Source organism: Apis cerana, linkage group LG4, assembly GCF_029169275.1.
Source record: "Apis cerana isolate GH-2021 linkage group LG4, AcerK_1.0, whole genome shotgun sequence".
NCBI classification, from domain to species: Eukaryota; Metazoa; Arthropoda; class Insecta; order Hymenoptera; family Apidae; genus Apis; species Apis cerana.
This window is the reverse complement of record NC_083855.1, coordinates 11,404,819-11,422,187: the sequence shown is the minus strand read 5'-3', so window position 1 is coordinate 11,422,187 and position 17,369 is coordinate 11,404,819. Positions and strand designations below refer to the sequence as shown.

General features: G+C 30.7%; 1 protein-coding gene across 1 annotated transcript; it reads right to left on the bottom strand.

Moving 5' to 3' along the window:
- Positions 1-13,025: 13,025 nt before the first annotated feature.
- LOC108001952 (stress-induced-phosphoprotein 1) lies at positions 13,026-17,359 on the bottom strand. The gene is made up of 3 exons (XM_017063295.3): positions 15,778-17,359; positions 13,855-15,395; positions 13,026-13,772 (listed from the first exon to the last, which is right to left on the bottom strand). Exons 1-3 carry the CDS (start codon positions 15,784-15,786, stop codon positions 13,700-13,702), a joined length of 1,623 nt encoding a protein of 540 aa, XP_016918784.1. The 5' UTR covers positions 15,787-17,359; the 3' UTR covers positions 13,026-13,699.
- Positions 17,360-17,369: the final 10 nt, after the last annotated feature.

Sequence of the window (17,369 nt, the reverse complement as noted above, 5' to 3'; positions counted from 1 at the left end):
TTATATGCGTCATTCTTGGTAAATAATTTATCGCACTTTCGATTAAAAATAAAAATTAAAAATGAATAAATGTAATATAATATAAGTATATAATTATATATTATATAATGAAGTTGTGAAAACTTATACGCATATATGATAAAATTATTAAAAAATATATCACGATTAATTATAATATAACATAGTATAGTATAGTATAATATATATTTATATCGTAATAAATAATATATCTTCAATGTTACGAATAAATAATTATTACATAACGAAATCATAATCATCTTATATAATATGATTTGAAATTTAAATAAAGCTAATCTATATTGGAAGAATCGCAACAATTACTTACAAAATGAATTGATATTTACTAATCAACTGATATGCAAATTCACGTTTGAACTGCTTTTTTAAAAAGAAATGTATCGAAATTTGCACACACTCTGATTCTGATGAAATTTATACAGGAAATAGTTCTCAAAAAAAAAAAATATTTAATAAAAATTGAATATTTTTTTTATCAGTTGATATTCACTTTGAATGAGTGAAATCATTCTCCAAAATGGAGTGTTAAAAAACATATTTTTTTAAATATCTCAAAAACTAGATGACATAGAAAAAAATTTTTTTTTAATAAGAAATTCAGTTACGTTCAGTTACAGAATTCAGAAACAAAATTTAAGAAAAATTTATTTTTTTCATACAATGTATCAAGAATTAAAAATTTTTTATCAATATCTTTTAAATTAAAGCACAAATGTTCTTCGCATACGACAATGTACGATGTGTTATTTATAACGATGAAAATTAAACGTCAATATAGAAATAAAAATCCGTTTAAACCGTTTGTTGTTAAATTTATACACATTTATAAGCTATTTACGATTTATTACGATTATTTTAAAGATGATTATAATTTTGATCTACCTACAAGTATATACATAGAAAAACCTTGACCGTTAAGCCATTAAATATATTCTATTTTACCTATCTAATTTTATCCTGTTCACTTCGTCGCAACGGCTATTCGACCCTGTTTGTTTTACGTTCGCGACACGAATAAATTCAATGGAAGGGAGAACAACAGGTAGAGGCTCGTTAAAATGTACGTCGTGGCTGATAGTTTTATTAAATTAACGACGAATGGTTTCTTCGTCGATTCGATTTAAAAGCAAGTAACGACACGTTCTGACCGCATTCGTGGAACGAAATAAAGGATGCGAAGGCAGAGACGACTCGGTCAATTCCCTTGATCCAACACCTACAACCTCGCAGCATTCTACTTTTTTCTCGTTTTCCCTTCGCTCGTATGTACGTAGCACGATACTTTGCTTAATTACCTTGGGATACACCAGTACCAGTTTCTTCGTTTCGTCCATCCATCCTCTACGCATTTATCCCACTTTATTCTCTCTTTGGTTCGAGTGGTTTTCGATACTCTTTATATTTGCCGTCCTCGATTCCGCGCCACGGAGCACGATTCCAGACAAGTAAATACGAGAATCGTCGAAGACGAAAGAAGAAAAATACATTACACATATATATATAAAGAATTTCTTCCATCCCATTCCCAAAGATTCCACCATCCTCTTCCTTCATCTTCGTTGTCGACCCACTGACTCGTTCCCTTTAATTTTCCATTTCGTCGTCCTACTTTTCCCTTTCTTTGTTCTGTTCTTGTACCCAATGTAAAGTAAACACCTTTCGATGCTACACGCTTCATCGATAATCCGATCGGATGTTTGCGTAACCGTTGTAAACGATTTGGAAGAAGTTTTCCATAGAAAACGTTAGAGCACAACCGTTTCACGATTTCGTTCAATTCGCGCGATAAACCAGGCACAAATCTGATTGTTCCAGACCGATATCTGTTTACTTGCATCGCGTGCCTTTTATTTTATTCGACGTTATATTGTTCGATTCGAATTTCTAATTTCGCAATTTCAAAGATGCAACAGTCAATTTCAAATTTAGAAGAATATAAACGCAGAAATTAGAAAATTCGCTGATGTAGCGATGCGTGAAACGTATATCGATCCATAATCGGGTCAGACACTCGCCAACTCGATAAAATATATCTCGTATCTCGGATGTATCGAAAACGACTTTTCCAACAGCGATTCTATTGGATTTTCTTTCTCTTATCGATAACGCCTGTTTCTTAAATCAGAGAGGCATAAAGAGTGTCACAATGTTTCACTTTTCAAACACGAACGTAGAAATGGAGATAACGAGCTAACGACAAATGAGACGAATGCACCGTCCACGAAACAGCCGTTCGTCCACCCGCCAACTATCCGTATATTTATGAAGTTCCAACAGAAGTGAAGAAACTCATGCCGTAAAATTTCCACGCCATGAAATCTCTTAATCCCGAGCAGGTTCGGCGCAACCGGGAGGAGAGGAGCATCCGATAACAAATCCTGCAAATCAAAATAAACGATAGGACGCTACGAGAATATCCGTGGTGGAAATTGATGCCTACAATTCCCCCCAACAACCAAAATATACCTTTTGATCTGGTTCTCCTCTCACAATGCGCGAATTTTCTGGAAGAATTTTTCGGCAATCGGCTATGGTCTCTCTTCTTTGCTCACGATACAAGAACTGAAAGAAGATTGCTGCGCCCTCGTCGACGTTACCGGTGAAACTACGTAATTGGCCGAACACCATTGTTCCCTTCCTCCCTCCCTTCCTTCCTTCCTTCCTTCCTTCCTTTCTTTCTTCATCCATTTCACCATCTTTTTCTTCTTTTTTACGCTCTTCTCGGGCACACTCTCAAGGACAAAAGAAAGAGATCCAGTATATTTTTTTTCAGCATATTTTTTCGTGAGAACGCGTTAATCTACGAAACTGGCTCGAAACTGGCTCGAAACTGGCTCTCCCATTTGTGAGAATAAAAAAAAAAAAGATGGAAACGAACATCGCGTACGTCAAGTATCGCGTTAATTTCGTACGCGCAAATTTCCATACGTATCCATAATACGTTGAATTGATCGGATATCCGTTGGACGCGGGGAGCGCGGTGCTTATATTGACTTTTAATTTAAAAGCGCGATCGTTTCGATACGATTCGGCAGATTTTATCGTGACTCGTTGCTAACTACTGTTTATCAAACACTAACGAAATCGTTCGGCTGAATACCTAACATAATTGGAGATCTCTCGGCCGGAATCGAAACGCGCGTCGATTTAACGAGGACGGCTTCCGTCACGGTTGTGTGCATGAATTCGCATATTCATCCATGCTCCTTGATCAAGGGGGAAATTATACAGAGACTGCGAAACAGAGGTGCGTTGTCTGAAGGCAGAGGGAAGGTAATACATTGCATACGTCCCGGGCGAAAAATGCCACGCCGCGCCGTTGTGCGTATCCAATTCGCGATAATGCAGGAAGCGAAGGGCAAAGGATCGACGTGACATCGCGACTCAAAGCGAGGCGACGAGAATTTTTCTTCCTCTGCTCAAACTTTTTCGTGCGCTTACCTTTGCTTCCCCCTCCCGCCCTCTCTCCGTTCCTCCATCTATTCGAACCTTGTGTTTCACGCTTCCTTTGCCACGCGTCTTCCATCTTCCACGCGAAAGGTTGGAATAATTATCGAAAGTTACAAACGCGAATTCGTTGAAAAAGTTCCAATATTATCGGGGACATGCTACGTATTAAATCGTGCTTTTCCCGATAAATCTTGTAGGAAAAAAATTTCCCCGGTGTATAATTCCATTGTAAGCGAATAGCAAAGGATATTTTCGCAAGCTGCAAATGGCCGTTGGGTCGCCTTCTGTCCGCGCCTTCTTTCTTCCTATCCTTTTCTCACTTGTGTCCGCCCGTTGTTCTCTCATAAAAGTTAATAAGCCGACTAGCTCGGGTTCGACGATTCCCGGGAAATTGCGGAGGACCGAGCACGCCTTCCTCGCGACGTTTTATGCCGCTATTCTATTCGTCGGTTACGACCGACCGACCTTCTTCCCCCTGTTGCACTGCCTCTTCCCATCCAGCTCTCCCTTTCGTCGCCACGTACCGCGAGACCTCCTTTCTCGCTCTTCTTATGTGAACACACGTATACATATATATATATATATATATATATATTCCTGAGGGATGCGCGTGAAAGTAAGACAAGCTCGAGTTACAAAATCTACTCTACCGCGAGAACGGCTAACTTGCTTCCTGTTAATGACACTCGACCAAAACAAAATAACCGGCGATAAAATCTCATGGAACGGAAGTTACTTTTCACAATTTTAGCACAATGCATCCAGACGAACGATTCTCGAGGATGACAAGCAGTATAACGCTTCTTCGACTCGATCAAATATATATATATATTAATACGAATTTTTCGAATAGGATTTCTTGTTACGAATTCCTTGTGTGAATTAATTCAAGGAAAAATAAGTGAAAGTTCCAGAATCCGGAATGGAATGCGCGTATTTGCACGTTTATCGCTTGTTTTGTTTAATATCCTGGTACGAACAAAATATCCGATATCGCAGAGGAGAGAAGGGAGTTATTAAAAGCGGCACGACAGAAGGGCGCAATTTCAATGATACCACTTTAAGCTCGTCGCGAGCATGCCTCGAAGAAGCGTCGCTTCTGGCGCAAAATGGTCGCGAGCCAATTTATTATTCCGGAGGTACACAACGCACGCCCAACGGGCCAGATGTGGCCCATCGACGCAAATTACGCGAGCCGCGGACGATATTTCTCCAAAAATTGCAACGGCCGCGCCATTCCACGCCATCCTCCAACGCCGCGATATCGCCCATTTTATTAAACATTACGATAACGTATGCACGAAACGCCGCGTATAATTTCAGAAAGACGTATTCCCGCAAAAATTGCGCGCAATCTTTGCGGCAATGTTCTGCCGCGATACGCGATCTCGTGTCACGAGGAAGGTAGAGGAGGGAAGAGGTGGTTTTTATTAAAAATGCACGACGCGAGGGGGGAAAGGAGGGGGCGGGGGAGTGAAGAGGATAGGGATTAACGCGACACAGCTTTATTGTCGCGGCTTTTAATATCACTCGAGAATGTGCCGGCGCGGTTTAATCCGCTTGATACTTGAGTCGCGATCGTCTTGATTTTAATTCTAATTTCTCTGCGATTGATAAAAATTGATAAAAATCGATTAACATCGATTTTACTTTTTAATAGATCTCTTCCTATAAAAATCGGTCTGAATCAGAGAATCAAAGATTGAAACGGTCTCGCTGTCAAACACATCCATTAACGATCTTCAATCGCGTTGAATTCGAGTCACGATAAATGTAAAAAAAAAAATTGAAATCCGAGATGGAAACGAGAGAGAATCTCTCGGCGACACCGGAGATCGAAATCTGCATCATCCCTGTACAATTATTTTAATGTATACCGTGGTGGACGAGAGAGAGAGAGAGGGAGAGAACGAGATGGATGCACCTTCCTTCCCCCACCCCTCTCGACATCCATGTCGACATCTTTGGTAAACGTTCGAGATGCGGCGGAGGCGGAGGGAAAAAACGAGAGGCAAGATCTCGATGCGGAGGGAGGGGCGCAAAAGGAAAGAGGAGAAGGAAGAGGAGGCTAGAGACAGACACAGGGAAAATAGAGAGGGTTGCCGAGAGGTCGGAGAGACGTATGACTCCCAAGGGAAATTTAGGTGCGACCTCCATGTATCACGGAAGCTAACGTAAGTAGCTACGTAACCGACGTACGTACACCGCATACCCTCGCGATCCTGCATGTATACGATAGTATACGCGCGAGCGTATACCACGATGCAACCAGTCTAAATATGGCAGCGATTTGCCGATCGGATGGGGAGGGACGAGGGGAGAGGAGAGAGAATCGCCGCGTAAACGACGCACAAAACGGCCAAGCTGGCAAATTACTCGACTCGAGAGCGAGATTTACAGAAACCACGGAACACTACCGTTGACGAAGAGATTGGCTACACAAGAGGAGCAGCCTCCCCGAGGATTGTTCAACGTCCTTACGTCGCGTGTTTGCCAAAGGTGGAAATTGCTCCCGTGTTTGTCACCATTATAGTTTAACGTTTTGTATCAAAGTGTAATTGAATTCTTGATGATATTTCGACGAAACGATACCTAAAACGGGGGCGGGATGAAGGACGTCGATAGATACGACGAAAACGGACGGAAAATGGAAGTGAGCGATTACGACGGGGAAAAAAAAATGATGATTCATCTGAAAAGTGCATTTCTCGAAAAATTTCCATCGGTATAAAAGAATAGATGACGCGCCGCTGAAAAGCTCTCTTCGCGCGCTATAAAAATCCGCTATCAGATCACTTTCCACTCGAGGGGCGTGAAGCACGTATAATGGCGGGTAGCCGCGTTTTCCACGGATGCAAACCAGTGAACGATCTACTGCCACACGCAGGTGTAAAACCGAGCAGTGCCTACATCTCCGTTGCTAGAAAATTCTTCTCTCATTTTCCTTTCTCTCTCTCTCTCTCTCTCTCTCTCTCTCTCTCTCTCTCTCTCTCTCTCTCTCTCTATCTCCACCGTGAATCCCTTCAGATTTCGTTAATCTCGAGCGCGCAACCGGATTTTCAGTATTCCACTCGATTCTAGGCAAATTGATCAAAGAGATGAATTTCCCTTTTCACCGATAATTATTCGTGAATTGCGTTTTAATTCGACGTCCTCTTGAAAACTGATGATTATCCCCCCGCGATTAAAAAGGGAGATATAAAATATTATTTACGTTTGTTATTATGTATAATGCGTTACATCGTTACATACCTTTGATAATCGATTTTGTCGGATGCAAGAAAAGTGGATGAATGTAAACGCAAAGTGAACGGCATCACGGTTGGGGGATGGTCTCGAACTCGAAGATCTCGGGGATACAAGAGACGAGGAGAAATGGTAATAAAATCGATGCCCTGGATCTGCCGTCGGTTTGTAATTGAATTAAATTAATCACCCTCGTCGACCTCGAGCCGCACTCTCCTCGTCGCTGTAGCAGCGCGCCGCTTACCATCTCCAATTAATAGCAGAAAGCTGCACGTTTCGTTGGAACTTTATAAAACGAATCCAATTACGGACGACCGTTTGTCAAAGGCTCAAAGCCACGGAAAGTTTCACCTCGGTTCGGAAATGACATCGCCCGCCTGTTTTTCTTCCCCCGTCTCTGTCAATAGGAATAAACGAAAAGCCGACGGACACGCGGCCGTCCCACCATTAGCGTTAAAAGATACCCAGAAAATCGTATAATCAAATGTTCCATCTGTTTACCATAACTGGTTGTGACCGACCGTGTGTTTGATAATGAATATTCCGCTTTTGTAATCAAAATTTCCAAATAAATTCATCGGAATTATATCAATCGGAGAAGATATGTTGGTCGTAAGTATACTCTCGTTGATTAAATACAGTTGAGTAAATAAACATCTTGTCAAGGATCGACCAAAGGTAGATACATTTCGACACTGTTGAACTTCGTTCACCGATTCCCTGAACTAACACGTGACAAGAATCTGACCGTGAGCAATAGAACAGGTTCTACCTATTTGGATAAACATCTCAATTGCTAAATTAATTACGCTTTATAAAAAAATAATGTCATTATCTTATACAAAATGGTTAGCAACTAATTTAAAAAAAAAAAAGTAAAATAGTCGAAAACAATTTCAACATTTAAGACTACATTAATCGTATTCAAACCTTGAGTTTATAATTAACTTATTTTACGATTAGATATAAATAAATTAAAAAGATAATACAAAAAATAAAAAACAAAAAAATAATTAATTTTAATTATACTTAGAAATTATTCGAATTTGAATTGGAAATGGAAAATATAAATAAAAAAAATTTATTTTGTATTTTTTCACTTATTTTTAATATGCTTTTATGATTTTAAGTAAGTAGAAAAAGATTGTTTATGCACAGATAATTATGATATAATTGATATTATTATATAGATTCGATACAATTCATTTTTTTAATAAAATTTTTTAAAATGTATTTGTTCGAATGAATTTAACATTCAAAATTAAGAATTTTCTCAAGAATTCTAATAAATAAACATTAAAATTCAACAAGAATTATATTATTAAATCTTTGATTTATTTGATATTATTAAAAACTTTATTAAAAATTCAAAAATAAGTAATGTATTTAAAATAATTTTGAAAATTGGAAATATAAAAAAGCTTTAATAAATATTTATTCACTTATATATATATATATAAAATCAATTATTTATTGAATTGTATTTATTGAACTAAAAATTAATTATCCTAAAAATAAAACAAACAATAAATGATTAAAATAAAAATTTTTAATTTTGCGGCTAAAAATATTTAAACAAAATTTTTGTATATATTTTATATTTGGTATTAGATTCATAAAATGATAATATATGTATAGATATACTGTATAAGAAATTATATATAAGAAAAAATTTTATCTTAAAACACTAATAATGTATTTTTTTATCTTTTTTTTAAACTATTATTTTTAAAATTTTATCTTAAAATATTAATAATGTATTTTTTTATCTTTTTTTTAAACTATTATTTTTAAACTATTCTTATTTGTATTTTGCAAAGAAGATAATTAAATGATTAAATATGATAATTAAATAAGATAAATATTAATTTTCAAATTGTAAATAAATCTATTTAATACATTTAAAAATATATTTATATTTTAAAGTTATATTTAAGTAATAAATTAATATTATATTCCAAAATTATACACTTTTTTAACTAGATAGATTTTTTTAAATTTTAAAAATTATTTTCTTGAAATTAATTAATTCTCTATTCTCTATCAAAATATTCTATGAATTTTTATTATAATTAAACTAATTATATAAAATTGTAATTAATAGTTTTTATAAATTTATAATATATTACAATTTTATAAATATATTACATACTTTGATACGATATTAATTATCTACAAAAACAAATATTATATAAATCACTCGAATTTCATAATATTTCTATCTATATCATTCTATCATATGCTTATCGCGATGTATAGTTATCTAAATATATATTATTCTAAAACTATTTGAAATAATCTAATAATATGTATATATCAGATAACGATATACTAATTAATTATAAATAATAAATTTCCATTCTGTAGCAAACAAATTTGAAACGTTAATAAATGAAATGATGAATTTTATTTTAACTTAACACATATGAGTTTTGTTTAAGATACAAAAAAATAATTGCACAGTTTTCATCTTTGTCATTTCTGTCAGATTCAAAAAGCAGTTTTGGCATTACTCTTAGTTTTTTTTTTATTAATTTTTTTATTACTTGATTATTATATAGCAGAGTTAATTGCTTCTGGCGTACTATATTTAAATAGAATCTCAAGGAAAAATGCAAGTATTAACTAATTATTTTCTATTGAAAAATAAAGAATCCGTATATGTCAATCTTGTCAATCTTCTTTGGCATTAAGATCTGTTCCGCAACCCATCAAGAATCTACTTAATCCGTTGAAGCAATTATGTATAAATATACTTGTTCTGATATATAATAAAATACATTATATTAATATATGAATTTTATTATTTCAATTATTATTTTAAAATTAAAAAGCAAGTATTATGATATAAAAAAAATTAACATTCTATTTCTTAATTGAATATATTTAATAAGAATAGAAATGCATGATTTTATAACAGTGTGGTCGAATCACATATTTTTAAAAGATTTAGATAAAAAAATGAGATGAATCATCATTAGAAATTCCAAATTAAATATTAATCTAAATAAATGCTAAAATTAATAATTCCTTATTATCACGGATAATATGTACATTGACGAAATATACTTATTTATTTTATAATAAGTTGATCTCGCAATAAAAATCATTATCTTTTAAATCTTTATCTATTCTTATAGAGATATACAATAATACCAAAGATATAAAGAAAAATAACTATGATATGATATGATATATATATATATATATAACATATATATGATATCGATAATTTATAAATATATAATTGATTAAATAAAGTTAATAATTTCTTTGTCGTTTTTTTTGTTTTTAAAATAAATATTTCTCGCGGAAAACGTTTAAAAATGATAATATTCATTGATTCCTATGCCTTGTGGAATTTTTTAAGTCAAATCGAATCATGGTATGTAAATAGACAGGTAAATATTTTTAAATAAAATATTTGCTTCGAGCTTTCTATTTCATCGTGTATAATAGGATGATGTAATAGATGTAATATAACAATCAACACGCTAAAATTTCATCATGCATATTTCGATCTAATACCGCAACAATTTTTCTCGCTTTCTTTTAATTTTGTTATCCATAAAATTCCCTGAATATTGATTTATCATTCAAATTATTGCGAATATCACTTGAAGTTTTAAATTTGACTTAAGTATTAATATTGATCATTGAATTATATCTTTAAAATGTTTCACCTTTTGAGTTTTAGTTGGAATCAAATTTTCGTTTTAATGATAAAAATAAAAAGATTATCTTTCTAAAAAATTTCATCTTTCTAAAAAAAGAATGATAAGACTATAAATCCATCAATTACCTTTATAATTTTGTTGTTCGAGATCTAGAATAGTCTAGAATAAGACAGATATTTTTTTTCTGAGAAAAAATAATTTTTTTCCGCAAGAGTTAAAAAATCAATAAGATTTTTTGCCAATCTTATGTATCAAATGAAAAATTGTTTCCACAAAAGTTCTTCAATTCTGAATTTGTATCTGAAATAATCTTATAACTTATCCTTGATTGGTATGTTAATACGGCAAAATACGGATGATCATCATAGTTCAAAATATTTAAAAAATACGAATATAGTATCCTTTTTATTAAACTAAATATATCTTCCATAAAGTCTCGTACAAAAGATCATATGATATTATCTGAAATAAGAAAAAAAAGATAAATTATTAATGACTTATTAAAGATGAGAAAGTATATCAAAACCTTTATCAATACAATAGCTAATCAAAATGTTATAATGAAGCATTAATCATGATCTGTAATATATATGTCCATGATACATGAATTCAATATTACTCTTGTAGAATCATTATCGATTTTCTCATTAATTATCATTAGTCAAAACAAAAGAATTTTATTTATTATTTCTAAATGTTTATTATATTTCACGTATATTTGTTTATAATTATTAATTCAATTGTTTATAACTAGAATCATATAATGATAAAAAAATTATATCTAATTAAAAATAGATAGTTATATACATGTAATTTTGAACCAACTATTCCTAAATTTAAAATCGATATTTATGGATTCTACTTAAATATTATTATAAAATTCTCCAAAAAAATAAAAATATTTTAGAAAAATGATATTTACAATTGTATAGTGAAACACATAAGCTGTTATACAAATAAGTTCGAGCAATTGCTTATTAATTAAATCAAACATATTTTGAAAAAAAAAAAAACACACAGGTTATTTACATATCATTATTCTTATCTTGTGTATAGTAAGTCCGTTGTGGTTCATCAACTTGAGATTTTTCCAAGAATTGATATGTCTCATATCTTTGCTCTTTGTCGATTTTTATTGGAATTACTTCGTTCAATTTGAATCTCGCAAACTGATTTAAATTTTCACTTAAACCAAGATCCACATTACTATTTATTTTTATCGGTTTCTATGCGACAAGTATGATTACAATATTCAATTTATAATTATGTATCGCATTGTTTTGATTTTCATTAAATACAACTTCGGAATTGGTGTGACTTCTAGTACATTGATCTCTGTATTTTCGTTGCTTATTCTCTGGAATATTATTCTTCATCGACATTATTCTTACGGAATTAAATACATTTTCAAAAATTAACTTTTTTATCATTTATCGAAAAAAAATTACTACGTGATTCATATACACATACTCAAACACAGAACATTGTATACATAATTTTTATTCTCTAGTTTTTTAATATGCTTTTACTTACATAGCTGTTCCAGCAAAAATAATTAATTGATTTTTAGTATCTTCTTCTAAATAAAAACATATTCGACTATATTTTAATCATTCACAAGCAATGTCACCTACTTATTCTATCAATCAGTCATCTTGACAATTGATTTCTTTGTATATATTTGATTTGTCGTTTTCGGATTTTTCTTTCGAAAATATTTTCGAAATATTACATTATAATATTTCATCTAGTTTTAACGAAAAAGGTTATGTAAAAAAAAGTTTTGATAAAATAAAGCGAAAAAAACAAAATATAATATATAAACTTGATAATTATACTAATTTATAATAGTAATGAAACTCTACCCAGTGCACTAGTCTAAAAGCGAACTAATTCTGCAACGTTAGGTGACGCTCCAAGTTACTTCCATATGTTATGAAAAAAAAGTATATACTTGTAAATATCGAGTTATCAGAAAAGAAAAAAAAGAGTAGAAAAATTTAGCAAAAATTCTTATGATCATCGAATTATCATCAATGTTTCAATTACTGATTTTAAAAATAATTGCATTTAACTATAAATGTTTATGAGATAAAATGAGTCAGATTTGTGTTTTAATTTTGAAAATCTGATTTTCTAAATTTATATGTTTTGTTGCAAAAAAACATACTATTTACATATTTTTAATTCTATAAATATGATAGATTACGTTATGTTTAATCGATTTGTGTGTGTTTATTTTATATAAATTGAGTTAATATAATAATATGAAAATGTTTTATTTCAAATTTAATATGTAAAAAATTTGTTGTCTGATACTATTTGTTTCGCTTTTAATTGATTTTATTTTCATATTGATATTTAAATTATTATTACGATTATTATTAACATAAAATAGATATCGTTATCGTTAATTATCATTAGTTAAAATAATATTTTGTAAAAATGAAATTTTGTAAAATTTTTAAATTCAAAATGAAAATTTTGAATAATACATATATGATTTGTTATATCTATGTTAAAGTATAATAAATTCAATGTAAAAAAAAAATTTTATCAATAAATATGGGAATTCTCATACATTTTTATGAGAAATTATAATAAACAGAAAAATTACACTGTTTATCATATTTTTATATTGAACTGAATTTGATTTTAAATAAATCATACAATTATTATTATTATAATTACTGTAATTATCGCTATTGTTATCCTGTTTTATTATTACAGTATTAGTGCTTTAAACCAAAATTATATTCGCTTATATATAAAATAAATCTAAATACACGTTTGACGCATGGAAATGTTTATCAAGGCTAATCTGATTTAATATAATTTGATTTAACTTAGTTTATGTAACAAATTTAAAATATACTAACATACTTGATGTCATTGATATTGATGATTTACAATTGGAAGTGTTATTTTATGCAAAAGTTATGTAAAAGCTTGTAATTATATAATAAGTTGATAGAGTTAAACTCTATAAGACATATTAAAACATACATAACTATTGTACGAAGATTTACAATGAAAAAGTGGTCTATGACCAGAAGGCCACTGCATTCTCGCGAAAATATTTGTATACAACGGAACTTATATTTGACAATAGCTCTTCAGAACACAGATATAAGGTGAATATGCCAGTAGGTGACCTGTTTGTTTAAATAACATATTCCTAATACACAAAAATAGAACGAACAGCATTGTTTCCATAATATCAAAGGAACTTGGCGACAATAAAATGTCATGCACAGAGCTATGCACAAATACGGACATTTTCATCTTCAATGAATAGCTATTAAACCTGATTCCAAAAGTTTTTGCAACTTTGCTGCTACATCTTTATTTTTTAAATGGCTATAAAAAAAAATAATAATATTAATAAAAAATAAAAAATTTTATTTTAATCTAATAAATCTAATATGTTAACTGTACTTACTCTTGTAAAGCTCTAGGATCACTTTGCATTTGCTCTAAAATAAGTCTCATAGCAGGATCCCGTAATATACTTTGAACTTCTGGATCTGCCATTGCTCTCTTTCTTACTTCCTCAGGATTAGAACTAACAGAAACAGCACATGAACGATATCCTTCTAATGCTTCACTATTTGAAGGATCTAATTCCAATGCTTTTTGATAAGCAGTGAGAGCTTTTCCCTGTTGTTGCATTCCTTGTAATATTTTACCTTTCCTTATCCAACCTTTAATAAACTTTGGATCAATTTCTACACATTTCTCACAATCCTTTAATCCGAGATCAAATGCTGCCAATTTAGTATAACAAGCAGCTCTATTACTATAATATTTTGGATCATCAGGATTTCTTTTAATAGCTTCTGAATAATGTTTTATTGCTGCTGGATAATCTCCTTCTTTGTATTTTTCATTTCCAAGTTCCTTTTCTTCTTCTGCTTTTACTGGATCAATATATGCTTTCCTTTCTTCTTCTTTGATGATTTTATCAATATCTGAAAGAAGAGTTTTAATTTCTGGTGTTCTGTGTTCTGACATAGATTTTTCGTAATACACCTTTGCTTGTTTCCAGTTCTCCATTTTTTTATATGCATGTCCAATTCTAGTAAATGCCTTAGCTATTAATTTAAAATCTGCTCTATTTTCTCTTCCAACTTCAATAGCTTTTTCACATTGAGAAATACATTTATCATATTCTTTCTGTTCAAAATATACTGCTGCTATGTTTAATAAGTAAATGATTTCTGTAGGATCTAATTCAACTGCCTTATTATAGTGTTCAAGAGCTATTTCAAATTTTTTCTGTTTATAAGCATCATTACCCAATTGTTTCTCACGTTGTGCTTGCTTTTGAGGTGTACTATAATCTTCTTCTTCTTCTTTCTTCTGAGGTTTAGGTGGTTCCTGTTTAGGTTTAGGAGATTCTGATTCAGAATCTTTATGCATTGGCATTTCTACATCAGTATCCATGTCCAATAATACACTAAGAGTAGTAAGTATTCGTTTGTCCGATAACATTTGAGCTGTAGCATCTGGATTATTTCTAAGAGTATCCAAAAGTTTTAAATATCCTGGATCTTGCAAAAAGCTTTTAGTTCTAGGATCATTTGCAAGTTTTACAAAAAGATCTGGTCTATTGAAAGGATTGGCAGCCATTAAAAGTTGAGCTTTAACTTCAGCTAAACCACTTTGAAGTTGGACATTGCCAGGATCATATTGTAGACCAGTTTCATATGCTTTAATAGATTCATTCAATTTACCTAGATAAGCTAATGCACTACCCATACGTGAATATCCTTTTCCCCAATCAGGTTTTAAATTCACAGTTTTCTCAGCATCCTCTAACGCTTGTTTATATTTTCCTGCTTTAGCAAAAGCTGCAGATCTATTACTATATAAAACATGATTATTTTCATCTAAGCCAATTGCTTCTGTATAATGTTTAATAGCCTCTTCATATCTTCCTTCTTCTAAAGCAGAATTACCTTTTTGTTTCAGTAAATATACCTGCACACATTTAATAGTTTGATATTATTAAATATACACAATTATAACTCAAAAAGACAAATACTAACAAAAAATAAAAAATATTCTTTTTAAAAAAATTTTATAACGAAAAAAATCATCTAATTAACAAACATCTCGAATTTTCCATTATATAAATCTAAATAATTATAATTTCGAAACAAAAAATAAAATAAAAGAATAATAATTAATAATTCTTAGAAGCAACCTAATAGAATGTACGAGAAAAATATTGCAGGAAGCAATAAGACAAGCAAGACAATTTTTAAAGCAAAGCGTGTTCAATGGATGATATCGTGAATAAACACAGTGCTTTTAACCTTACGAAATATATAATGGCAATCGACATGATAAGAATGTTTACCTGGTCCATTACGATTGACTTCAGAACAGTGATACTTTCGTTCTATTTTTCGCAACTCGTTCTTTTATGCTTGCAAAGATACGTGATGACTCGTGAATGCACACTCTTGAGCCGGCGCAGATTTTCAGAAAGCTCCAGAAATGGACAACTAGCGCCACTTCTTGATTACAGTGAAACTAGTTATACGTAATGTCTTCCCGTGATTATGTTCTACAATTTTCTAGTACCTTCGAAAATGTATATATTTTTTTTATGTATAACATGAATTCAATTTTAACTTCATCTTTAGTTCAAGTGACATTATATTCCTTTGGCATATTTTGATTTACAATATATGTACATCACAATTGAGCTATAGAATAGACTTAACATTTAATAGAACAAGTAGTGAGAAAAAGAGAGAAATAGAATAAAAATTCAGAAATCAACGCCATCTCTAGTGTATCACAAACGAAACAAATATAGACAAAGAGAGCAAATAATAAAAGAAGGACAGAAATAGAATAAGAAATAACCATTAATGCCATCTGTCAAGTCTTAGAGGTATTTCTTTAAAGGCAAGATAAAGTAGAATAAAAATTGAAAATTAGTATCATTACTTGAATGCCAAAATTATTCAAAAATTATCAAGAGAAAACACTGATCCTCAATTTTATTTTATTCTATTTTAAAAAGATATCATTGATACTTAAGAAGTGATGTTGATAATCAATTTTTATTTTATTTCTATCTTTTTTTTATTATTTCATCACTTTATTTATATATATTTCATTTGTGGAATAGCAGTTTGGCACTAATTTTTCAATTTTTATTATATTTTTATCTTCGTTCTGCAATTTGTTCTTATTGTGCTTGTTTCATCTGCATTCATTTTGGAGATAATATATCTCCGAATTTTTATTTTATTTTTTTCCTATTTGTTTCATTAAATATTAAGATTATTGTATCTCATGTTTATATATGCACTATTATGTATTATTATTTCGTTAACTTCTGCTAATATGATTTATATTTTATATATATGATTTTTTCATGTACAATTTGTAATTAATATTTTTTTATTACATTTTATTTTTTATTTTTACGTATTTTAATTATATTTATATCTCTTTGTTAAATTTTCATTATTAAATTAATATACATATATATCTTTAAACTATATTATTTAGATTTTTCTTAATAGAATTTATCTTTATTTTGATTAATTTATTATTATTTTGAAACATAAAGTTATAATATTTATTAAAATAATAAAATGTAGGAATTAATAAATTGTTTAATTTAAATGTAATAAAATATTAAAAAAAAAAGATAAAAAAATAATTCGAACGCAAATATACATGAACGACTTTGATCGTTAAAAAAATCAGTTACTTTGTATTTTGATATCCAAGGTTGCTTGATTTGGTATGTCATAAAAGTCTGGTATTTTTATTAGCAAAATGAAATAACTGAGAAATCTCAACTATATATTTCATCCACAACTAGTTCGATAACTGCGATATTATATTCAAAATTATTTTTTGGTTAAATAATTGAAGTATTTTTATATTATATTATGAAAAACAAAATATTTTTGAGAAATAAGAAAT